Source organism: Zootoca vivipara, chromosome 2, assembly GCF_963506605.1.
Source record: "Zootoca vivipara chromosome 2, rZooViv1.1, whole genome shotgun sequence".
Taxonomy (NCBI): Eukaryota; Metazoa; Chordata; class Lepidosauria; order Squamata; family Lacertidae; genus Zootoca; species Zootoca vivipara.
Genome location: NC_083277.1, coordinates 83506901 through 83532507, shown reverse-complemented (window position 1 = coordinate 83532507; position 25607 = coordinate 83506901). Strand labels below are relative to the sequence as shown.

The following is a 25607-nucleotide window of genomic DNA, read 5'->3' as shown; positions in this document are numbered from 1 at the left end:
TTTTTTACTTTAAAATAAGGTTTAAAATCTGGGGGCATCTTATACATGGATATGCCTATTTTCTAAATTTGGGGTCCCCAAAAGTAGGGGGCATCTTATACATGGAGGGTGTCTTATACACGGAAAAATATGATAATTACATTCTTCAGTCCCTGGACTTAGATTTATTCAGTTGTGTGCTGGATAAGAGGAATAGGAGGCAGTTTTGGGCTCCCCACCTGAAGAGATTCAATATTGCCAGCCCATCTATAATGTTGAAGAAATGCAGGCCAGTGGGGAAACTTGTGTGAGGCACACCTTTTATATATTCTGTGATGCTGTAATGTGGTATGATCTGTGGTTAAGCAAGAGCCCTATATTGTGCCAGAACACATGAGTTTCCAATTCTGGGTATCAGGATATTAGGAATTATTTCGAAAGCTAGTCCATTCATGCTATATTTCACCATCTAATTTAGGAGATCATTATATTCTATACCAGGGGGTCCCCAAACTAAGGCCCGGGGGCCGGATGTAGCCCAATCGCCTTCTCAATCTGGCCCGTGGACGGTCCAGGAATCGGCATGTTTTTACATGAGTAGAATGTGTCCTTTTATTTAAGATGCATCTCTGGGTTATTTGTGGGGCATAGGAATTCGTTCATATTTTTTTTCAAAATATAGTCCGGCCCCCCACAAGGTCTGAGGGACAGTGGACTGGCCCCCTGCTGAAAAAGTTTGCTGATCCCTGTTCTATACTTTGAAGAAGAGCTCACAAATTCATTCACTTTTCCCCAAGCAGTAATTCCTCCCCTAATCTCTGACTTCCATATTGTACTTCAGGAGTTTTCAGAATACCTTGGAAGCACAGCATGAAGTTGGACTTTATGACCTTCTATGCATACCAAGGAACTCGGAGAAGGGGCAATGAGAAAAGGGCAGCTTGTGTGATGACCATTAATGGTGGCTTGATTGCAAGACCTGCTAACATTTGTGGACCCTGTTGAAGACTTATTTTGAGAGGTATACATTGAAAGGCATTCCTTATGTCAGCCTGGGAAATGCATAAACCTCCCGGTTTGAGAAGGGGGACTGTCCTATTGAACCAAATACAACAATTTGCATGAGGCAGCTGAGGAAATAATAAATACTAAGTTTGCTAATACTAAAACACTAAGCTTTTGCTAATACCCCCCTGGCTGATGTTGGATGATCTGAATACAATCATATGTAAAGTGACTGTGAATTTAACCAGGGTTAGAGTTGAGGTACCAGAAAGATATGGAGGTCTCGTACACCTCAGGTAGTGTGGTTGCTGACCTTGAGCCAGACATCTTGGAGAGTGAAGTCAAATGGGCCTTAGAAAGCATTGCTAATAACAAGGCCAGTGGAAGTGATGATATTCCAGCTGAACTATTAAAAATTTTAAAAGATGATGCTGTTAAGGTGCTACACCCAATATGCCAGCAAGTATGGAAAACTCAGCAATGGCCAGAGGATTGGAGAAGATCAGTCTACATCCCAATTCCAAAGAAGGGCAGTGCCAAAGAATGCTCCAACTACCGCACAATTGCACTCATTTCACACGCTAGCAAGGTTATGCTTAAAATTCTACAAGGCAGGCTTAGGCAGTATGTGGACCGAGAACTCCCAGAAGTGCAAGCTGGATTTCGAAGGGGCAGAGGGACCAGAGACCAAATAGCAAACATGCGCTGGATTATGGAGAAAGCTAGAGAGTTCCAGAAAAACGTCTTCTTCTGCTTCATTGACTATGCAAAAGCTTTTGACTGTGTCGACCACAGCAAACTATGGCAAGTTCTTAAAGAAATGGGAGTGCCTGATCACCTCATCTGTCTCCTGAGAAATCTCTATGTGGGACAAGAAGCTACAGTTAGAACTGGATATGGAACAACTGATTGGTTCAAAATTGGGAAATGAGTACGACAAGGTTGTATATTGTCTCCCTGCTTATTTAACTTATATGCAGAATTCATTATGCGAAAGGCTGGACTAGATGAATCCCAAGCCGGAATTAAGATTTCCGGAAGAAATATCAACAACCTCAGATATGCAGATGACACAACCTTGATGGCAGAAAGTGAGGAGGAATTAAATAACCTTTTAATGAGGGTGAAAGAGGAGAGCGCAAAATATGGTCTGAAGCTCAACATCAAAAAAACCAAGACCATGGCCACTGGTCCCATTACCTCCTGGCAAATAGAAGGGGAAGAAATGGAGGCAGTGAGAGATTTTACTTTCTTGGGCTCCTTGATCACTGCAGATGGTGACAGCAGTCACGAAATTAAAAGACGCCTGCTTCTTGGGAGAAAAGCAATGACAAACCTAGACAGCATCTTAAAAAGCAGAGACATCACCTTGCCTACAAAGGTCCGTATAGTTAAAGCTATGGTTTTCCCAGTAGTGATGTATGGAAGTGAGAGCTGGACCATAAAGAAGGCTGATCGCCAAAGAATTGATGCTTTTGAATTATGGTGCTGGAGGAGACTCTTGAGAGTCCCATGGATTGCAAGAAGATCAAACCTATCCATTCTTAAGGAAATCAGCCCTGAGTGCTCACTGGAAGGACAGATCGTGAAGCTGAGGCTCCAATACTTTGGCCACCTCATGAGAAGAGAAGAATCCTTGGAAAAAGACCTTGATGTTGGGAAAGATGGAGGGCACTAGGAGAAGGGGACGACAGAGGACGAGATGGTTGGACAGTGTTCTCGAAGCTACGAACATGAGTTTGACCAAACTGCGGGAGATCCTCAGCTAGAAGATATTCAGGGTGGTGCCTGGCGTGCTATGGTCCATGGGGTCACGAAGAGTCGGACACGACTAAACGACTAAACGACTAAACAACAACAACAACAGAGTTGAGGTTAATTCTCTCATCTTTTAACTTGTCCCCAGAGGCAACAAGCTATTGCATTATTCCCTTATGTCTGCTTTAATTTGTTCTTCATCAAGAACACTGGTTCTGCTAGGGTACTGTGATTTTACTGAGACATGAGCTTTGGTTAGGGAGCAATTCCACTTTGGCTGACTCCAGAGTAGAGGGGAGGGTTCTTTTCCATTGGCTGGTAGTCACAGTTTATTTTGGTCAGAGGGAAATTCACTTTGCTGCTGTGACAAGCTGGATTCCAAACTGCTTTCCCTCCACATGTAAGGAAGAACCATATCCTTAACAAGTAAAAAGCTAAAAGCTTTCAGCTTTCCAGGGCTAGCACTACTCCAAAAATTGTTTTTAGAAATAGCAATTCTTCCTGTTAATTTCTGAAACTTTCCACAAACATATGGTTCCAGTGACTTGCAGGCTATAATTTAAAATGATTAAGCCAGGAATACCCAAATTTTGTTTTATGAACAGGACCTATCCTAATGACCACAGCTTTCCAGTGTAACATGGATAGTAAAATTGGCTCCTGTAGCAGCAGGCAGATGCTCCTTACTGCTTTTGATGTTGCCCATCATGGTCCAGACGGATGGCTGCTTCATTTTCTGTTGCTTCAGTGGCTGGAATTTTTCATTCTGTTGCTAATGCATTCCTTTTCTTCTGCAGTGTCTGTATTAGCGCACACATGAAAATGTTAATCTTTCACCACATTGTGGAATACGGGTCAGCCATAGGAGACCATGACTGTTTTTCTGTTGGAAGGAGATTAACACACTGCCTTTGTTTAGGGCTTTTGCCACTTCCTGCCCTTTGAGCTCCAGAAAGGATTCCCTATTGTCAGTTGTCCCTACACAGGGTTCAGAAGAGTATAATCTTGTTTGAAGAAGGTGAGCTTTGCTTTATAGTGGTCAGGAGGCGCTTTCTAATTCTCTCCCTCCTTGCTGTCTGTAATTCTTGGCTCACGCTGAGTCAGGGCCCAGTGAGGGCTGCCTCACCTGGATACAGAAAACTCAAATCTTTTTCTTCCCAAGAGCAGCAGCATCTTTTGAGTTTAAGCCCCATCACTGATTTTCCTTTGCTGAGATGTTGCTGATTACAGAGTTCTTTGGTGGAAATGGCTGAAATGCCAGCACCAAAGACTGCTGTGCATTTCATTGTAGGATCCTTTGCAGGCCTGTATGAGCTCCCTTGCAGAGATAGTCAAGAGCAGGCACCCCCAAACTGCGGCCCTCCAGATGTTTTGGCCTACAACTCCCATGATCCCTAGCTAACAGGACCAGTGGTTGGGGAAGATGGGAATTGTAGTCCAAAACATCTGGAGGGCCGAAATCTGGGGATGCCTGGTCAAGAGCCTTGAATTCCATAACCTTGTTTGCCCATTCTTTTGAGTCATGTGGTTAGCAAACAGACAAATGTTCATGTCTCTGGGTGGGGAGAGCACTTGTCCCACAAGCAACTGGAACCACTCAGCATGTTTCACAGGGAGGGGAAATGAGGTGCCAGGAGAAGGGGAGGGAAGTGTGCTGTCTTTGATCATGGCCACTTGCAGGAAAAAAAACCCCAGAGGAGATAAGGACTTTGGCCCTTAGCAGAATGGCTGCTGGAGGCAACCAAAGAGCCTGCATTTCGGAGCTTAAGCTTTACTTTTACCAGGAGGCAAGTTCTGTCTTTATGGCATCAGGTGATCATTTCAAAGGGGCGCATCTCTGGTCAGAGCTGAGAGTAACCCTGTTGGCTGCAGTAGTGACACCTGATTGCCAAGGTACAACTAGGAGCGCATTTTGAGTTCTTGGTTGTTCCTTTGCAGCCATGTCTTTGCCTACCTCTCATCACATACGTAGGGCAGGTGGGTGTGATCTGAAGAAAACAGCTTCACAGGCATAGTTGGGTCCGTAGACTGGAGTGTCCCCCATTGCTGGCCTAAAGTCTAGGCTGTGAGATGACAAGGTACACTGCCACTTTCTTCCCAGCCAGTGTGCTTTTGCCCTAGGACCCAGGTGAACTTTCTCTTATTCTAAATGCACTGGTGCCCATGGCAGACAAGGGCAGATGCAATTCTAACTCCATAAATGCATCCTGGTGCTACCAGGAAGGGTGGGTTTGAGTGGCTCCCATGTTAACCTTAAAATAACGTGGACATAGTCCTTAATGTGCAAGTTTAGTGGCTGATTTCTTACCCCTGGTTCCTGTTGAGAGATGAATCAGCTGCACAGCTAGCTCTCCTCCAATTTGCAGTGCAAATCTTCCTGAAGGCTGTGCTGGACAAAAGGCAACAATTTCCCTTGGTTCCCAGCATCTGAGTCACTTTCTCCGATTTGGCCCATGTCCAGGACAGAGTTTGGGAGAGGGGTGGGAGAAAGTACAGCCTGCTTCATTAATCTGTGGCTTTTAGAGATGGAGTTGCTCAGCAAATAATGCTCCTTACATTTCCTCTCCGCAACTGCTGCAGGTTGTAGCCGAATTCCATTTGGCAATGCTTAGAGCCTCCTCCACCCCTTTTGCAAGTGAAGAAGCGCTTTCTCCTGTACTTTCCGCTTGTGGATACTAATAGCAAGAATGTCTCCCTCCCCCCCTTCCCCCTTGGGAACATTTATTATAATCTCTACTGAACTTTAGTGACCCTTGTATGGAGAGCTCGCTGGCAGGATCTTAGGTGGCTTGGCTGCCATCAACTTTCTCTAAGTCTCCACTATGTTTGTAGTGCTGGATTCACTCTTAACTGCTCGTCCTCTGTTGTTCAGGGTGGTTTTAGCCATCAGCTGCAGTTCTGTATTTCTTCAACGCAACCTAGCTTGGCCTCCTTGTGACCTCTGTGTGCAATAGTTGGATGTCCTGGATAGCACACAGAGGATAAGCGAACAGGGAGCTTCTATGGGAAGGACAAAGCCATCTGGGTCAAACAGAGAGATCTCTTGTGCTTCTTTGGCCCTGAGAATGGCTAACGTGGGAATTGGCCTAGATTTGCAGAGGCTGACACCAGCAGTCAGCCACACATAGCAAATGTGCCAAGTTGACGCGGATCCCTGAAATCTGTCTCCTCCTCATAGCAGCTTTGGAGTGCTCAAGTGCCTTTTCTCTACAAGATTGCAACCCTTTGCTGGGGGAAAAAGGGGGCCAAATATGGAAGCAAAAGCAGCCTACCCTGCAGTAAGGTAAAGGTAAAGGGACCCCTGACCATTAGGTCCAGTCGTGACCGACTCTGGGGTTGCGGTGCTCATCTCACTTTTTTGGCCGAGGGAGCCGGTGTACAGCTTCTAGATCATGTGGCCAGCATGACTAAGTCACTTCTGGTGAACCAGAGCAGTGCACGGAAATGCCGTTTACCTTCCCGTCGAAGTGGTACCTATTTATCTACTTGCACTTTGATGTGCTTTCAAACGGCTAGATTGGCAGAAGCAGGACCAAGCAACGGGAGCTCACCCCGTCAGGGGGATTCGAACTGCCGACCTTCTGATCGGCAAGCCCTAGGCTCTGTGGTTTAACACACAGTGCCACCCACGTCCCAAACAGTAGCCAAGGGAAAAAAGGGTGCAAAGGCTGCCTTTATTGTACTGCTTGGCAGCACATCTTTCAGGATCTCATAAACAGATTTTATGATGCTCTGACAGTATCTGCAAAGTTAGGCCAGGTACAAAGATGGCTGAAACAGCACTCTCTGCTAGAGAGGGAAAAGAGCTCTAATGTCTTATTCGGTCATAATATGTCAAGCAGTTGCTAGACCAGATCCCGGGTAAGCACAGATAAGCAGTGAAGCCCTCCTTGCTGGATTGCTGCATTCTTTAAAAAGAACGCAAAAAGGCCCTGCCAAATACCACTGTGACAAAGAACTGGACTGCAGGAATAATAATCCCCCAGCAGCTCTTCCTTGACCCCAAAGTGCATGAGAGCACCTTGGACTTTCCAGGCAAGAAAAAAAGCAATATTTATCAGGAGTCTCTCTAGAAACAAGAGAATCCTTTCTGCCTCTAAATAGTGCCTGTTGATGTGCTGCTCTCTTCAGCAGCCCATATACTAATAGGGACTGTTGATGTTAGATGATGCACGGGCGGGGGGGCGGATCTAGGGAAATGGGTACTCCTTAGTTTCACTTGAATCTTTTCTGATGGAAAATCTGGTTAAACTGAAAGTGTAACTTTCCATAAGCAAGCCAGAAGTCTCCTGAGGAAAGTCAGAGCAAGATGAAGAAGGTGGGGGAGCTCCTGTCCTGCCTGTTTTCCAACATTTGGGAGGAAGGGCGGGCAGTTTTTTCCATTCTTTGTCGCAGTAAAAGTACTTGTGTAGAATACATTTGCATTCTCTTAATAAGCCTGGAATTCCGGAAACCAAGGTGGTGACTTGAGACTTGTTTGCTGCCATCCCATCCCTCCCTCAGACACACACTAGATACACAATTCCTGGCAAGTCTGAGAGACTGGATTTTTCTTTTATGCTTGACCGTATTATCAAGGGGAATCATGTGAGAAGTATGAATTATAAAATTCAAGCTCAATGGATATACAGTATTAACACAGAATTCCTAAATGCATAATTAATTTTAACATACAAGATTATCTTAGGTGTTCAGGTCTTGTAAGAAAAGGAGCGCAGTATCAGTGGAACAACAACAAAAAATTAAATATCAAGAACAAAGTCCCAAAGAATAATTTTCATTAAAACGAATCAAGCAGTATGCAAATTCATCATCCAAGCAGAAGGAGGGAAGGGATTTTTGTCTTTGCTTCTACTCCATCTTGCAGTTGGGGATGAATTGAGCAAGGGTTCTCCTGGGATGCTTTTCAGATTGTGCAAAAGCTGGAATAAAAGGAAGATCTGTCAGAATGACTAGTAGAAGCCTCCTTGCCAGAGAGCAAACAACTTACAAATGCCTAAATAAATGATTGGTGTAGAGGGGAAAACAGGGACTGGAAATCTGCCTTGTTCCTTGTTTTTTTTTTTTTGTTCTTCCAGAAAAGTGAGGGCCAGGTATTAAAATAAAAATTATTGGGGGTTGGGGCTCCATGGTCCCATTTTCTTCCCCCACACCCTTTCCTGCTAATGGTCTATAACAGATGAGGAATTCCAGCCCATGGAAATAATTAGACCACCTTTCCCAGATCTTGGAGGTTGGCCCATCAAGCCATTTCTGACAAGCTACACCCACCTTTCTTGTACCTAACTTCATATGTGACAGCAGCCACAGGAAAGTTCACGTTGTAGCTGCTGCACAGGAAGATTCAAGGAGGGCGCTCTCAGGCGAGGCCAGCACTGCAAGTCAGCAGGGCCAACATAAACTATTCATTTTTCCTTTCCTGCACACATGCGTGTGTGTCTAAGTCCGCTAACCCGGAAGTATTTTTGCCGCATGCGCGTTCTGAGCATGCACAGAAGCGGCTCGCGCTTTGCGCATGCGCAAAATGGACGCTTCGACTTATGAAGTTTTCGACTTCCGAAGAGCGGCGCAGAACAGATCGCCTTTGTAAGTCGAGGTACCACTGTATATCACAATAGCTAAATCACACTGATGAAACAGGGTGTTTCTGTCATTGCTTCCTTAGCCCAGTCAGCTTCCATACTTGATGTCAGCCGATATAGCTGGTCGTGGGTAAAGAAATTGCTTTCTACCCTGCAGGAACAAGAGGGGGTGGATTCAGAGGTCTGCCAGACTGGATTTGACCCCTGGGCAGGTGGTTTGCTCATGCCTAGTGTGTATGTCTAGCGTGTAGATTGTGGCTCATGGAGAGTTTGTCTGCAGCTTGCTTACTGCATTGAAATTTGCATCCCACCTTTTCTGCCTGGCGACAGGCCTCTAAAGTGGTTGGCAATGTGATAATCAATACATGAGAAACTTAAAAGGGTATTCTTTAAGGCAGTGGTGAATTGTGAAGGCTGGGGGTGGGGGTGGCAGATAATAGAAAATGCCCACTCCACAGGCTTTAGGAGCTGCTGCCGAGCCTCTTTCAAGGGATGCTTTTCAAAGGTTCCATGGTGACCATGACAATGAGAGTTGGGGGAAGGTGAGGTCATACGACAGCTAGAATTATGGACAAGATGGATGATAGGGTAAAAGTGAAGCTGCTGCCCAAAATGGCAGCCAGGCACAATGCATCTCTTCCCTTCCACCCCTCGCCTTCTGTAATCTGTGGAAATGTAACTTTGTTCCACCTCATAACATTCAAGATTGACATAATCAGCTGCTGCATGGTGGGGGGTGGGGGTGGGGGACAGACACTGGAGAGAAATCCAGGACGCCGTGACACCATGGCACAAGTTAAGATCTATTCAATGTGCCGTTGCCGCTTCGTTGGCAACAGCCAAACTTATCCTCGCATCTTGTTTGGCCCTCTCTGCCTGTTTCGTTGCTGCTGTTGATTTTTTTAAAAATAAATAAATTCCAGCCATCAGTACAAATAACTGCAGTGTTTGACTTGCATTGGGGTTTGGAGTAGGGAGCTTGCAGCATTTAGAATTGCTGCTTGATAGCCTTGAAATCTAAGGCTTTCCTAGCTGCAGCAATAGCATCACCTCGTCCTGCTGCTTCTCCACCACCCCCTCCCTGCTTCCAAATGCTGAGTACAGAAATCCTGGCAGTAAAGTTAACATCTTTGTGCCCGTTGCTCATGGCTTTGTGTGGGCTCCTTGCCAAGCTGCATGAATTATTTATTGCACTGCTGCATCGGCAGCTGGTTAATGCCCGGTGGGGTATATTATAAAACTGCCAGTGCCTTAGTGCCTGGGGACCTCAGATATGCATAGTGGATAGTGCAGGATATAATCTGCTCCCCTCATTTCGAACTCTGCTCCACTCCATGAAACAACGAAGAACAAAATCCTCTGGTTTCCATGAGCTCGAATTGAAGCACTGTTGTTGTGACAAGTGATGCTTGTGATTAGATTTTAAATGTCCACAAGGTTGAAGTTGTGAAGGCCCAATCTTTTCCCCCTAGGGAAACAAAATAAATAATTTTTTGGAGAAAAGCAAACTTTCTTTTCAAACTTAAACTCATTTTACTGCTTTAAGAACGTAAAGTGTATCATTTATGACCTAAGCCAGGAAGAGTTAGGGTATACTTTTTGGCATATTTATAAAATTTAAAAGTGAATGTATTGATTTTGTATTTGCAAAAATTGCAAATATGCCCAATTGTAGCTCATTTCCTTCTTTGGGTCTTGGCTAAGTTGTCACCCAGAATTTCAGATTTCCCCTCTGATGCTTTGGCACTCATGCCAGAACTCCTGCAGTTTCAGCCCCATCTTCTGACTCTCTATTTTACCCTCCAACATGACAGATATTTTTCACAGATATTTGAGGGGAGACATGGCAAGTCTGGCCACAAGGGTAGAGCCAGGTCAAAAGGACAGCAGAAACAGGATATTGTTTCTCGTATCACCAAATTAGACTAAAGGTCACCAAAAGAAGCCAAGCAGCAATTCACAAGTACTGTAATGAAGATCCTGTGTGTTCCTCTCCTGAAGATGGCAGCACTCGCCAGGTGAAAAATGCATCTTGGGATTGAGTGTTCTATATGTCAGAATTACCATTCTCTAGTGCAGGCATGTCCAACAGGTAGATCGTGATCTACCCGTAGATCACTGGATGTCTTTGGTAGATCACTGGTAGATCCTTGGCTTCGCCCAAAGAAGCTGAGCAACTGTGGCTCCCCTAAAAAAAAGCTGAACATTTTACCTCCTCCCTGAAAAAGCTCAACAACTTTGACCTGAACCCCAAAAATGGGGGTAGATCACTGCCAGTTTTTAACTCTGTGACTAGATCACAGTCTCTTGGGAGTTGGCCACCCCTGCTCTAGTGCTTGCAAAAGAAAAGAAAAAAATTAACAACATTTCATTCATTCTAAAAAAGGAATGTTTTTCAGTGTTTCCCAAAATTTCACATTTTTTTCCTGTTGGACAATTAAAAAATAACAATCAAGGGAGAAAGTCTACTTTCCTTCCCTTTCCATACCCCCCCCCAGCTCTACTTGTGATGTCAGATAATATCAATTTTGGGAAGAAAATTGTTGAGCACCAGAATTGGAATTGCTCCTAGATAATTATCTGGGTGTCTGGCAAGATAAGGCTTTGCCTTCAATCAGGACAAGTTTGAGATGGTGTAGTAGCCAACTATTGTAGTCACTGAGGTTTTGCCTCAGAAGCAAAGTATAAATATGCATCCCTTTTGTACTCGTCTGTCATAGAGCTTTTACTGAGGGGCAACAGCAGGCTGTGTTGGTGTGTATTTGAACCACACCTTCCTCTTCTCCCCTTTTGTATAGATCTCTTGGCCATAGTACTCCATGCTCTGGGATATTTCCAGATTGGATTGCTGTAATGTGCTTTATGTGGGCTGTCCTCGAAGACAACTCAGAAACTTCAACTGCTCCACAATGCAGCAGCCAGATTACTGGCTGGGTTTGCCTTTAAAAGGTAAAGGTAAAGGGGCCCCTGACCATCAGGTCCAGTTGTGTCTGACTCTCGGGTTGCGGCGCTCATCTCGCTCTATAGGCCGAGGGAGCCGGCGTTTGTCCGCAGACAGCTTCCGGGTCATGTGGCCAGCATGAGAAAGCTGCTTCTGGCGAACCAGAGCAGTGCACGGAAACGCCGTTTACCTTCCCGCCGGAGCGCTCCCTATTTATCTACTTGCACTTTGATGTGCTTTCGAACTGCTAGGTGGGCAGGAGCTGGGACCGAGCAACGGGAGCTCACCCCGTTGCAGGGATTCGAACCGCCGACCTTCTGATCAGCAAGCCCTAGACTCTGTGGTTTAACCCACAGCGTCACCTGGGTCCCCGGGTTTGCATTTAGAATTCATATAACCCTGTTCTAAAACAGTTGCATCGGCTTCCAGTTCATTTCCAGGCCCAATGTGCTCAGGCTAGTAGTTTTTCAAACCTTACATAACTTAGGTCTCAAATATCTGCAAGACTGTGTTCTTCTCTACAGACCCTCCCAGGTGATCTTGATAATTCCACCTCCCTCAGAAGTTTGTTGGGGCAGGAAAGGGCATTCACTGTAGCAGCCCCTAAGTTGTGGGGTTCCTTCTCTACAGATGTGTGTCTGGCTTCTTCATTATATGGTTTTCAGCAAATGCAGAAGAGGCAGAGGGAGATTCCTATGATACTAGTTTGGAGAGAATATGATGTGTTTGTGCTCAGAATAAGCTTCACTGAAGTGCTCTTTTTTGCATGTTAGGATCTCATTTCCTTGTAGTTTTAGCAGCAGTTGTGGCCATTCCCATTACTGTTACTGAAACGGGTGGTGGCAGGTATTTTGAACTGGCGTGACATAAGTTAGCACATTGACCTTCTCACGGGTGCAGATGCAAATCATTGTAGTCACATTGCTTATGGTGCTGGTGCAGTTTTAAATCTATAAATCTAGATCAAAGGCAATTCCCTTGCCTGCCCCCACCGTACAGATACTCTCTTGCGAATTTAAAACTGATTCTGATCCTAGATGACCTGCAAAGAGAGGAGGCGAGAAATTGAGAAAACCAAGAACGCTTGGAGGAGGCATCTGGGAATGCATTCAAGAGATTTAGAGAGGGGCCTAGCTGATCTTATTCCTTTACAGAGAACTCTTGCATTGTGTTTGTTGTGAGGCGTTTATGTAACAGAATCATGAGCTTAGGTCATGCTTGAGTTTCTGTAGTCCCTGCTTTCAGGAAACTACTACAATTGTGAGCGGGGTGGAGAAAAGGAGTCAGAGGCAGTGTTTGTAGGAAGGCTGCTTGTTGACACTTTATTTTGGAGGTGAGGGTGTTGCTGTCTCTATGTGGTGCAGGCCTGCCTTCGTCTTGGAGTTCACAACGGAAGGATGATAGAGACTGGGTCAGTGTTTGCGTTCTGAAATCTCAACCCTCATTGTGTTTAAAAATTAAAAGCCCAGTATATCCTGTCATTGCCTTTCCGGATCAATAGCAGCAGCAAAGGTGTCTGAATTGTATCTGCTAAAGTCGTGCTAGTTCCAACCGGTACTAGTAGTAGTCTATTTCTGACCCCACAGTATGGAGGACAGAGCTGGGGGAGGCTAGCCTTGTGGCTGGAGAATAATCAGCAACTCAGTGTTGGTGTGCGACTGCCGCAAAAATGTAACTTACTAGGAACAGATGCTTTTGCCTGAGGGAACTTGGTTGCATCCTGGTTAAGAAATGGCCAGTTTCCAGAGGGAAACTGCTGACACACCATTTCTTCTTTTTTAAATAAATTTTTATTGATTTTACCTAATAAAGAAAAAAACATACAAACAAATAACACATATCACATTTTCAACCTCATACTTTGTTTAACATTGTCTTGGTGACTTCCTCAGATCCCTTCCTTCTGATTTTCATAATTTCATATTAATATTCATAGCAGATTTCTTCGTCCCAATTTCAACCCTTATTCTTTAAAACAAATATTCATACAGCTATACCTAATATCTAGACTGATCCCTTTCCCTTCTTAACATATTATCCCCCTTCTTCTAACCCCCCCTCCACAAGCCCCCTCCTGCCACGAGAGAGTCCCATGAAAGGTGGGTAGTCAAAGGTGGTCCATTTTATAATTGGGTTTATCCCCACCTCCCCCCAGAACCTCCCCCTGCCACCAGGAGGCTCTAGGATGACAAGGAGAGATGAAGGCAAGTGTCCACCCAACTATCTATCTAAACATACAATTTCTACTTAGCTAACCTAAACCTATTTCTTAAACCTCATATATCTATTTCCACAAAATAATCATATTATCTCTTCCCAAGCCTATTCTCCCCCCCCCCAAAGAAAATTCATACAATTATTCAATTCTCTAATCTCATATAACTTTTGCCACCTTATTTTTCCTGTATACCTCCTCCTCTCCCCTGGATTCTTTCCCCCAGGATACTTTCGCTGTGTCAAGGCCACATGGTCAGTTCCTATATGGCCTTTAGATTGTTCAGCAGTTCTTAACTCCCTAAAGACCTGGTGACACATGTAGAGTCTGAACTTTGAATTACTTTGCAGGAGAGAGAGAGAGAGAGAGAGAGAGAGAGAGAGAGAGAGAGAGAGAGAGAGAGAGAGAGAGAGAGAGTCTGCATGTGTACACACAGACACACAGAGAGTTTTACTTAGGTCCTAGCAAATTTATGTGCAGAGAATTGTAAGGCTCCTTAGTCCTCCAGAGTTGTTCCTGAGAAAGTAGGGCACTGGATTAGAACTCAGGAGGCCTTCCTTCCTTTCCAGCCGCTACTCTTTTGCTGTACTGGGTAATGAAAAACCAAGTTTCTGCCTAGTTTTAAGCCATCAGACAGACACTATGGAATATCGCTCCTTTTTCATGGGGAGGGACATGGTTTCAATAATGAATTAGACTTTGGAGTGCAGCATAGCTTAAGGGGGTGATTAATTGACGTAAACTAGCACACTCTGGTTGCTATGACTTGTCAAAGAACCCTAAATAATTATGGCTTAATTTGAAGGTTCCACTTATGTCATCAGTTGATCAATTCCAGAGAGCAGGAGTTTAAATGGACTTAGATTAAATTCCAGACATGGATGTTTGGCTTGCTCACACTCTGACCAGAGCACAGAAGGTCTGCTTTCAGGAGAACAAAAATAACATGCGAGTTTTGCTTAGACTGTACTGCGGTTAAGAACACCCTCTAATCCTCTGTCAGGTTACTTTTGAGCACTACCATAAAACACCCAGAACTAACTGTGTTGAGTCCAAGTCACATGTAACATTTTTAAGCCATGGGGTCATTCTTGCAAGTGGTCCCATGCCTCGATGATAACAATGGGGAAGATGCAATCCACGTGCATGGGGATCCAGACAGCGGCTCAATTCATGAGCATGATCCTCTTGACCGGAAAGCGTCATAACATGACGCAGGGCTGACACCTGTGCTGCCTCCATGTTCTCAGAGCAGTTTGGTGCACACATTTCAGCCTGAAGCCATCTGGGCTGTGTTACTGAGCTTCCATTGTGCTTCTTGACTTGGGATGAAGTGAATGGCTACATTGTGATGTCCAGGTTCTCAGCTGTTGTGTTGTTCAGGCCAAGGGGGATCAGTGTCTGCCAGATTGGGGGGGGGGGTTCAGTGCTCTTGGAGGAGTTGGGAAGTCCAGCAAAACCCTGCTGTGCTACATTAAGGAGTGCTCCACTGAGTGTTCAGCATGGACTTTGAACTTGGCACCATGGACTTAAATCCAGGCTGTTCCTCAAGCAACAACATAGGAACCTGTCTCTAATAATATGGGTCTTTATTATCAGCTCAGTATGTTTGTGGTGTGCCTGCATTTCCTGTGGTATTGTGGGAAGCCTGGCATGAGGGCCCATGAGAACATAAGCATAGTAGTCTTAGCATAGGGGCTACCGGTAGTGATATTCTGAGGGTACTCCATCATGTGAAGCTTAAGGAGGAACTGGCTCAGAGTCTGTGGGTCACATGAGGCTTCTTCTCACTCTAGCCATGCTCAGAATCACTGGAGAAGGCAGGCAGGGTCACTCAGGTTCCGTTTTGATCTCTGGCCCTGGCAGCACTCAGTGTTTACAAAGATCCAGATGCGAGATGGAGTAACCGGGGAATGGTCTGGCCATAGGAAAGACATGCAGAAGGAGTCCCATCTTCTGCCTGGCCTGTAGAGGGGGGAAAACAGGGTTACATTGGGGAGAAAAAACTTGTTCTAAAACTCCAAGGTCTGCCTACCAAGGGTGCAGAATTAACCTTGGAGCACAAGGGCTTAGTACCCTCCCTTCATATCAGCAGCACACGCCATTCTACATTCCTGTGCCCTGTAGCAATGTCTGCTTGGGTTCCTGGCCCTGTTCCCATTGTGCAGTGGTGAGTCTGTTGCTTGGAAAGAGCTGGGGCTTGCAAGCCAGGATATCTTGGTTTTGTTTTTAGAAGAGGAATACGTAGGGGAGGCAGCGCTGCCCAAGCTTCAGAGCAAGGAAGTAGTGAAAGATTAGAAATTGCTATCTGAACATTTGCCCCTCCCCCTCCAATTCTGGTACTGTATATGAAAGCTATAGACAGCCTCTTTGATCTAGTGTCCTCAAAAAGGAAGGCTAGAGAAGGATTCTTTTGTGTGCCAGCTGGCTGGCTTGTCTCAGCCTTTGGGCATTCTTAGAGCTATTGTGTGGAAGATAGCTGCTTTCCTTTTATAGCTGTTGTGCTGGTCCCAGAGGGGAAAGTCCTAGAGTAGAATAAATCTGGGAGCAATTGTTTTTTTATAGAATCATAGAATTGTAGAGTTGGGAGGGGTCCTAAGGGTCGTCTATTCTTAAGGCTGTTTTTATATAGAGACTGTGGGTCCTGTTGTTGACTCGAGAGTTGATACATGAAATATTTTCCCCCACAAATCTGTGCCAAAGATTATTCCCCCCCCCCATAGCTTTCCTGTAATACATTAATTTGGTTGAGAGGACTACAATCCATACACATTTATACCAAGCCTCTGCTGAATTCAGTGCAAAATCCATAAAGCAGTCTTTTGGGAAATGGGTGCGAGATGTTGGGGAGATTGTTCATTTGATTTCACAGGCACCTGTGTTCCAGGCATGTGGTACAGAGCTGCTTGTTCTCAATCCAAGGCATATGAAATAGTATGTAGGATAGTGATGAGTGTTGTGCCCTCTGTCCTTACAGTAGCCTATAATACTTGCCCCAGTCATGCTACTACTCCAGTGCTGGCTAGAGAAGTCTCCTCCCCCTGGTGTTGACCTCTGCATCGCTGGGCCTGCTGCACTGTGCTAGGCTGACTCTGTGAAGGAAGCGGGTGAATCAGCAGCTCCATTTCCTGCATTGCGTCAGGAGGTGTCCAGAACAAGCACTGAGGCTCTCTGGGCTGTGACCTGGCCTGATTCCAAACCACAGCTGAGTGAACTGGCTCTGCACACATGCTCCAGGCTGCAAGAAGGCAGAGCTGCAAGTGTAGATTCAGTGAGGCCCATTGGTCAAGCCAAACTGCTAGGTTCATTTCCACATCTCCACAAGACAGTTGACTCCGTAGGAACTTTGTTATATACCTGCATGTTCTGCCTCTCAGAGAAAGAACTCTCGGCTGGTTTTTGACTCTCAAAGCGACTTTTTCTTAGAGCTCCGTGCTTGCTTCACTTATAGTCCACAATGCAGATTTTCTGGGCAAATTATCGCAGCGGCTTCTCTGGCTGCTACAGCCAAGACTGCCGTAACCTCACAACTAGACTACTGTACATGTAATGTTAAATTAAAATGTGTGTTTTAATTATGCTACTGTTACCTAAAGCAGCCACGTGGGTCCCTGATCCTGAATGTCCTTCTGGTCTAGATCAGAAGGGCCATCTTAAGCACATCCGGCGCCGTGGCACAAAGATCCCTCCAGTGCCCCCTCCCTTTCCCAGAATTTAGAACTCGGGGCCCAACTTGTGGACCACCTCACAGCCCTGGGAGCTGCCGCCCACAGAAGCCGCCGCCAATGTGGTGGCTGTGGCGCGGCTGGCCAGACCGCCGGAACCCCACGCTCGTTTGCGAGGCTCTGGGGTGCCTCCTCCTCCTCCTACCTGACAATGACAGCCTGCTGCCCAGCGGCCCGAGGAGCAGCCAGAGAAGTCGCTGCAATAATTTGCCCAGAAAATCTGCATTGTGGACTATAAGTGACGCAAGCACGGAGCTCTAAGAAAAAGTCGCTTTGACAGTGGCTCGGCAGGCGGCGGCTGAGGGGATTCCCGCAGCCGAGGGAGAGGAGGCAGTGCCGGCAGAGGAGCCATAGGGCTTAGTGGCTCGTTGCGACCCGCCACTATCTAGTGGCGTGCAGGGAAAGGGGGCAAAGCCGTGCAGCTCCCTCACTCGCTGAGGCCGGCACCCTGGCGCAACGAGCCACTAGGCCCTATGGGACGCCTCTGTAGATCACTAGACACCTATGTAGATCAGGACGATGCACCGATTTCTTGCTGCATCTCCTCCCACCGCTCCAGCTGCTATTTGCCTGCACACTCTATAAATACCAGCTGGGAGGGGGGAAGACTTTTAGCAGGCACCTGGTGCAGCAGCCCCAGTCTGGATTGGGAACACATTATGGATCAGGATACCATACAGCTACTTTTCCTTTGAAGTTATAGTGCCCAGTATGAGTAATGTAAATTTGCATTATAGCTGCTCTGATGCAAAAATAACTACTTCTTTTGGCATGTATGAGTTTACAGCAGATCTGGTCAGCTTTATGCAGATGGCACTAGTCTTTGCTACTGAGTGTCTTCTGTTATCAAAAAATGCCAATTTCTTTCTCTATCTTCAACCCAAAACCTTAGTAGTAGTAGTAGTAGTAGTTATTATTATTATTATTATTCATTTAATGTCAATATTCCTTTACATTTTAAAGTAAAAAAAACCAAAGCAGTTTTCAACTCATTAAAACATCAAATAAAACAGTCCAGAATAAAACAAATTCAAGCTTCAAGGAAAATACAGTATTTCAGATCCTTCTCTAGGTGACATTTTGCTTCCCCCATGTTTATTTACCTTCTTAATTTATATGGCTGCCCCATAGCAGGTAGGCTTTAGGAAGCCAATGTGGTGTAGTCGTTCGAGTGTCAGATGAGAACTGGGAGATCAGGGTTCAAATCCCCACTCATTCATGAAACTCACTGCGTGACCTTGGGCCAGTCACAACCTCCTAGCCAACCTGACAGGGTCATTGCAGGGATTAATTGAGGAGGGGAGTAAACTATGTACTCTTGGGGGGGAAAGGTGGGATATAAATCCAATAAATAAGCAAAACGTGCCTGGCGCCTGGGGAATTTTTTTACTTCACCCTGTTTTTCTGATTGAAAATTATTTTAACCAATTTTTATATTGTGGGCAGTATGCAACTTACGTTCTAAGCAGAGTAGACCCATTGAAATTAAGGAACCTAAGTTAGTCAGGACATTTTATTTTATTTAGATTACGGTAGTATCGTGTTTTTCCACTAGATGCTATTTGAAGCGCCTAACAGTAAACGTGCAATTTTGAAAAGGGATACACCACTGATAGAAAAAACTCTTTTTTCCCCTATTCCTTCATGCTGAGCTTTTTTAAAAAATCAGCAGGGGGGGGACAGGGACTAAAATGGGCTCTTGCAAATTCTGAGCTAGGTACCATCGCACTGAAGGTTGAAATTGGGAAGCTGAAAGCTTCAAATAACAAAAAGGCACATGTGCAGTTAATGTAACTTGAGAAAGGGAGTTAAAAATGGGAATATGCTTTCTAGTCCATTGTTGCTAAAATGAGGCAGCATGAAAAGGCTACAAATAATCAGGGCACAAAATGCCCCATTTAAAAAAAATTAAAAATGACAAAGGGAGGATTGTGCTGGATCCTGGGAGAGAAGGAATACTTCAGAGAAAGTACTCCTTTTTCCTTTCTTTTTTTGTAATGTCAAGGGCAAAAGCCTCTGTAGTGCATAGCTCTGACAACGGGATCTGTGCAGCTCCTGCAAAACTGTTCCGCTCAGTGTAAGGATCCAACTGCTGTAGATCCTGTAGCAGTGTATTTGTCTTGTCTTATGCTAATTAAGGAGAGAGAGAGAGAGAGAGAGAGAGAGAGAGAGAGAGAGAGAGAGAGAGAGAGAGAGAGAGATGCTTTTCTGCCATTGGTCACTGGTGTGTGGATGGTTGGATGGCTGATAGAAAGACTACCGCATTTCTCTTCACTTCTGCTTTCTGCCACACAGGGGACCTATATTTTCAAGTCTGTGCTGGACACAGATCCAAATAACTACCTAGATTTTATATTTCCAAAATAAGGAGGAATTGCCAGTGGTTGATCAGTTGGCTGGTTGTCCTAATAAGCCTGTGGTGCATCCTCAAATTCTTTTGCACCCAGCTGAGTCTAATAAAGTCTGCCCACCCCCATTCTGCATTAAGGCTTACAAACTGTGAACTTTTGGGCTTCAAAATCATGCATAGCTTTCCCTCCTTCCCTCCTCCCTCCCTCCCTCCCTCCTCTGCCCTGCATTTTGAACATCCAGCCAGAGGCAGAGTTCTGGACGACTTGAAAGCTTACTCACTGTTTCGTGGTATTTTACCTAATAAAAATATCGCACTACTGCAGTTCTGGGGGTTTTCTGCCCCTCTAGAAAGTTCACTCAGAAGGGAAAGCAAGTGGCAAAGCAGCAGGGGAACATGTAGGCCCCACTATTGCTCCCTTCAGCCGTGGCCTGTGTTCCGGTGTTGCCAGCGAATACAGGAACTCTGCTAGGAAGTGGTTTGTTTGCTCATAGGCTGGAAGAGCCGTTTGAATCAACAGGCAGGAAATGAGGGTGTAGCCAGCACACAGTTCGAAGCAGACGGGCGGCCTGGTGTGCCTCTCCTGGGGCCGGGATGTCTCTTTCGGAGCTGGACACAAACTCTGAGCATGACCAAGAGGTACAGTCGCTTGAAGGGGGGATGGTGTCAGGAGGCTCCCTCCCCTCCTTTTTTTTAATGATAACCAAACAACTGGGAAGGAAGGGCATTGCATGTGTAGAAATCAGTAGGGCAGTATCAGTACGAGGGAGCAGGAATCCTAGTCTAAGATGAGGGAGTACTGCGTGTGGCTTGGGAACTGCACTGCCTTATCTACAAGTGGCTCTGCATGTTACAATATACCCTGGTGTTCATCTGTGGTGCATTTGTTGCTCTGCACATCAGAGAAACGGCACAATGGGGTACAAGTAGCAGGAAGTGTTAACATTTGTGGGGCATCTGTGTGGGCTATGTGCCTTGGTCTGGGGGAACAGTCCCCTGTGTGCCTATGTGTATGCTGCATGCAGCAGGAGAACACGTGGACACATGTGAGAGCAGCAGAATAAGCGTTTGAGGAATAAATGTTATCTTTTATGCGTTGGAGAAAGCAGGGACTGTAGTACTTACTCTACTGAGCAAGGTGTCTGAGACCAAGAGCAATGGATATAGAATAGTTTTTTGGGGGGGGCAGGGGGCATGTAAATATCAGGGGAGGCCATAACATATCTATAGGTTTGGCCGATGAGTTATCACTGCATATACTGACTATCATGTGTCTAACATATTTAATGCCAGGCTTCATTGAGTAGATATATGCAGCTCCTTGCAGTGTTTTGAAATGAGATGACCTACATTGTGTCCTGCTCAGAACTCCTTATTCTCCACCTTCCCTACCCCAATATATCCATTTCTGTCCAATATTCTAGCCATCCTTGTGCTAGATAGGACGGATAGCATACTGGAGGCATATTGCCCCCACCCCCAGCAGTTCTTCTGCCTGTGTGCAGACTCCACAGGCTCTGGGTATTGTTCATAGGGTAGCAAGGGAAGCTGTTAAATGAGTGTCGTTCTGTGTTGTACTCCCCCAGGCCACTTGTTTAATTCCTTCCAGTAAGCCTGTGAGGTCTGTTTCCTTACTAGAAGACTTAGTGGATAATATTTAACTACAATGTGCCAAGTTCCCACCTGGGCATGTATCCTGCAGCTGGGGCACCACAGCAGGGTCAGCCTCTGACTCAGACAGCCTAGATTGAAGGTAGTGCCAGAAAGAATTTGCCAGCCCATTCCAAGTTGGCACCACTCAAACTGTTGTTACTGAGAGAGTGCTTCTAATTTGGCTCAACCTCTTAGTCTCCACCCCCCACTACAGAAGCCAAGCTTTAAATGCACACAGCTTCATTTTTGTGCATATCCTTCACCTGTTGACTGTGTATCTATCCTTTCCCCTTCTATAATTATGGTCCCAATCTGTCATAGCTAAGATTGCAGTGTTCTCGGGGCATGGGCCTGCCTTCTTTTGCTTATGTTACTTATTCCTGCACAGCACCATGTGTGTTGATGGCACAGCAGAATAATAATAATTTGCTAAAGGCTTCACAATCCTTAATCCCATTTTATTTTTTACCCTTATGACTAATCACAAATTTATACACATTTTACAGACACACTTGCGCATGGACATGACTGAGGGTTTTCAGCTCAGTACAAAAGCCCACACTAGGACTTAACACATTTAGACTTCAGCTCTAAGCACACATATAGTACGGCAAAGTTATGCTGCTAGGATTGGACTGGAGCTGCCTAAGGAGCCGAATGGTGAGCTACACAGCAAAGAAATGGATGCTCTCTTTCCTCCGATGGACAGATGGTGGAAGCATGAAGATCCTTTTGCAGTTCCATCCAAGGAAAGGCACCATTCTGGACAGCTAAGTTTTCATTACTGTCCTGCATATTGGTGCAGTCCACTGACGGCAAACACAGTTCTGGGAATAATTTTAAGACCCGAAGGTTTGAGAACCATTATCTATTGTCCTTATTAGTAAAAGGAACCTACCGTCGTAAGAGAATTCTTAAGCCCAGCCTTCATAGTGCCGAAAGCAAAGGAACAGGGCAGTAATGGTCTGCTTGAACTTCCTAAAGAGCTCCACATAATCCAGGCTAGCATTGGTTATGCAGTGGTTTGAGCAAGGGGTGTGTGAGAGGAGTCAGAGGGGTTTTTATTTTGCTTTTTTTCTAGTTGGGGCAGGGGGAGAAGCTGCTCGCCTGGATCTGAAATTATGGACTCTTATGTAGTTCTAAGGAGAGAGTGCAGTCCAGAATGGGAGAGGTTGCACCCAGGACTGCTGGGTTCTTGGACCATTTATCATTCCTATTTCACTGGCAGACTGTCTATTGCTGTAATGCTTCCTCTCTTTCGCCTGCTTCCTCACTCCAGTTATGCATGGTTTCTTTTCTCTCTTTATAGTAGCATTTCCATGAAAGGTCTAGCAACATAAGAACATTTTTAGTGCTAGCTGGATGCTGCTTTAACTAACGTCCTGGGCTCAGTTGAGCGGAAGGGCAGTATATAAATAAAACTTTTATTAATAATATAATTATAATAAAAATAACACTTACCTAGTGCTCGCAAACATTAGCAATAATTCATTGAGCAACCTTGTAAAGTAGGTCAATGTTATTTATCTATATTTGCAGTTTGGTGACTAAGAGAGAGAATGGTGACATGCCCAAGGCTACGAAGGGGGCGGCAGGGTGGATTGACTTTAAATCGTGCCAATTTAAATAAAGGGATTTTAAACCACCTAGAAAGACCAGTTTTAAAATATTTATTTTTTTACATTGCAAGAAGGTGAACCATTCACATGTCACTTACATACTAATAAGTTTCTACAACAATGAAACATAATGGTTTGCTTCTAATTAGAACCTTAGTTTATACAGCCTAGTAGCATAATCTGCATTTTGTTGTCATTGATTGTGTAGCCTGCCTGCACAGCAAAATCATATCTGCTTAGAACTAGACCTTCTGCTTAGCTCTGTGGATGTATGCAAGGATAGTAGGCAACATGCATGGGCTTGGGCTGTAAATGTGGTACTGTACTTCCAATTGCACAAAATTATGTTTCCCTGTTAAATGGAAAGTCAACTGTGCATGGTGCTTTGTTTATATGAACATTTGTGACTAAGCTGAGTTCTGAACAGATTGCAGAATCTAGGTAGTTGGAAGGCATAAAGTAGGAGTATAAGATCACCCATATGGAATATGGATAATAGATAGGCTACTTACAAGGATTTTCTAAAGTTTAAAGAGAGAGTTTACAGTTTAGAGTTTAAAGTTTAAAAAGAGAAGAGGTTTCAGTACTTCCGGGTGAACGAGTTATTTTTAAAAAGTTAAAGAAAAGGGATTTGGGGGAACGAGTTCGGAATTTGAAAAAATGGTAATAGGAAAGGATACGAAACTGATTTCTAAGATTTATAAACTGTTATTGGAGTGGCAAACAAGACAAAATGGTAAAGGCAACAATGATTAAATGTGCTATGTTGTTGTTGTTTAGTCGTTTAGTCGTGTCCGACTCTTCGTGACCCCATGGACCATAGCACGCCAGGCACTCCTGTCTTGCACTGCCTCCCGCAGTTTGGTCAAACTCATGTTCGTAGCTTCGAGAACACTGTCCAACCATCTTGTCCTCTGTCATCCCCTTCATGGATCAATGCCTTGTCGTGGCGAAGGGGCTTGAATAACTCAGAGAAGCTATGAGCTATGCCATGCAGGGCCACCCAAGATGGACAGGTCATAGTGGAGAGTTTTGACTAAACGTGATCCACCTGGAGAAGGAACTGGCAAGCCACTCCAGTATCCCTGCCAAGAAAACTCCATGGACAAAGACAACAGGCATATAAATGTGCTATAGATATTGGTTATAATATAGAAATGTCAGCGTGGGAAAAACTATGGGAGAAGACTATGAACTTCTCTGCCTGCTACCTTATTAAGGAACATTTACAAAAGATGATGTAACGGTGGTAACTTGACACCCAGCAAAGTGGTGAAAATGTACAGGAAAAGGTCAAATCTATGCTGGAAGTGCCACAAGGTACAGGGAACCCTGATCCATATGTGGTGGTTGTGTAAATATGCTATACTGGGAGATTCCATTAAATAAAGGAAGATTTGAGGCGAAAATGGGTGGAATAACAGATTATGCAGCCAACAAAAGACTACCTAGAATGCCATGGAGAGATGGACTGGGAAGTCTGAAGATAAGAGATAATGATGAATATTGTATGGTGTATATATAAGTTGTATAAATGCATAAACAAAATAATAGATAGATAGATAGATGATAGATAGATAGATAGATAGATAGATAGATAGATAGATAGATAATAAAATCACCCATATGGGCTCTGTGGATGATTCTAGTGATATTCAGAATAGCACCCATTTAATCATAATGCTAACCTGATTCCAGTGCCTATAAACAGCTATGTTTTCCCTTGCAGAGTGATCTAGGCAACTGGTCAGTGCTGGAGCAGCTAGGGCTGGACCAGAGCTCAGATTTCTCAGACACCAGTGTACAGCAGAAGCTGGATGAAGAAAAGGAGAAGATTAAGCGTGAGATTCGAAAAGAGCTGAAGATAAAGGAGGGAGCAGAAAACTTGCGCAAGGCAACCACAGACCGTAAGAACCTTTCCAATGTGGACAACTTGCTCAAGAGTTCCAACCGCAAGCTGGAGGCCCTGCACCACCAACTGCAGGATCTCAATGCACATATTGTCGTCAAAGACCCTGAAGAGCTGGGGGGTAAGTGTGTGCAATGGACCACTGGGTGGATGGGTGGGAAGTGAAGGGTCAGGTGCTATGGGGGAGCCAAAAAGCAGGCAGAGATTTAGGGCAAGGATGGGTAGGAACTGATGACATTGTGCACAAGCTTTTCTTAGGTATTGGTGGATTTAAGTCTGAAGGTTGTCCCTTCAAACAGTATAGATTGAGGCGGCATGCATTTCTGAGTCAGGAGCTATATCCCTCTCCTTTTATTATGAAAAAATCATTATAATTTGACAATTTTAATTTGTTTTAATGAAGATGACTGTTAGCCTCTTTGAGTATGTTATAGAATAGCAAGCTATAACCTACCATTTATTATTATGTAATAATAACCATTCAGATTAGGCTTACTTCAGCTACTATTTTTGAAAACTTGCACCAGCATTTTGTTTTGGGGAAAAGTTCAGAATATAGAAGATAGAATATAGAAGTCGTTCTTAACCTGAGGTACCACTGTATTAATAATTCAGTTAGCTTCATATTTGGCATTGGAGAAACACAACTTTCCATATGTTGCTACCTACAGTTCTTGAATGTTCATAAGACCATCAACAAAGTTGTGAAACTGTGTATTTTGTGTGTGTGTGAGAGAGAGAGAGAGAGAGAGAGAGAAAGAAAGAAAGAAAAAGAAAAAGAAAGAACTCATTTGAGCTGCCAGGCATTGTTTGTTTAAAAACTGTTCCATATGGATCCACACCCTAGCCTGTTGGCACCTTTGTATGGTAG

The 25607-nt window shown here is 44.7% G+C and overlaps 1 protein-coding gene and 1 long non-coding RNA gene across 5 annotated transcripts in view; both read left to right on the top strand.

Annotated features, from left to right (window-relative positions):
• PKN1 (protein kinase N1) overlaps positions 1–25607 on the top strand; it is a 61791-nt gene that overhangs the window by 12327 nt on the left and 23857 nt on the right. For 2 of the 4 annotated variants that reach the window (XM_035104817.2, XM_035104815.2), the window contains exons 1-2: positions 13910–20194; positions 24557–24857. In XM_035104817.2, the coding sequence (XP_034960708.1) occupies positions 20150–20194; positions 24557–24857 (346 nt within the window). In that variant the 5' untranslated portion in view covers positions 13910–20149. The other 2 variants (XM_035104816.2, XM_035104818.2) reach the window with 2 other exon arrangements.
• Positions 1008–13601, top strand: LOC132591739 (uncharacterized). Its single transcript, XR_009557171.1, has 2 exons — positions 1008–1245; positions 2859–13601. It is a non-coding gene; the product is annotated as an uncharacterized LOC132591739 (long non-coding RNA).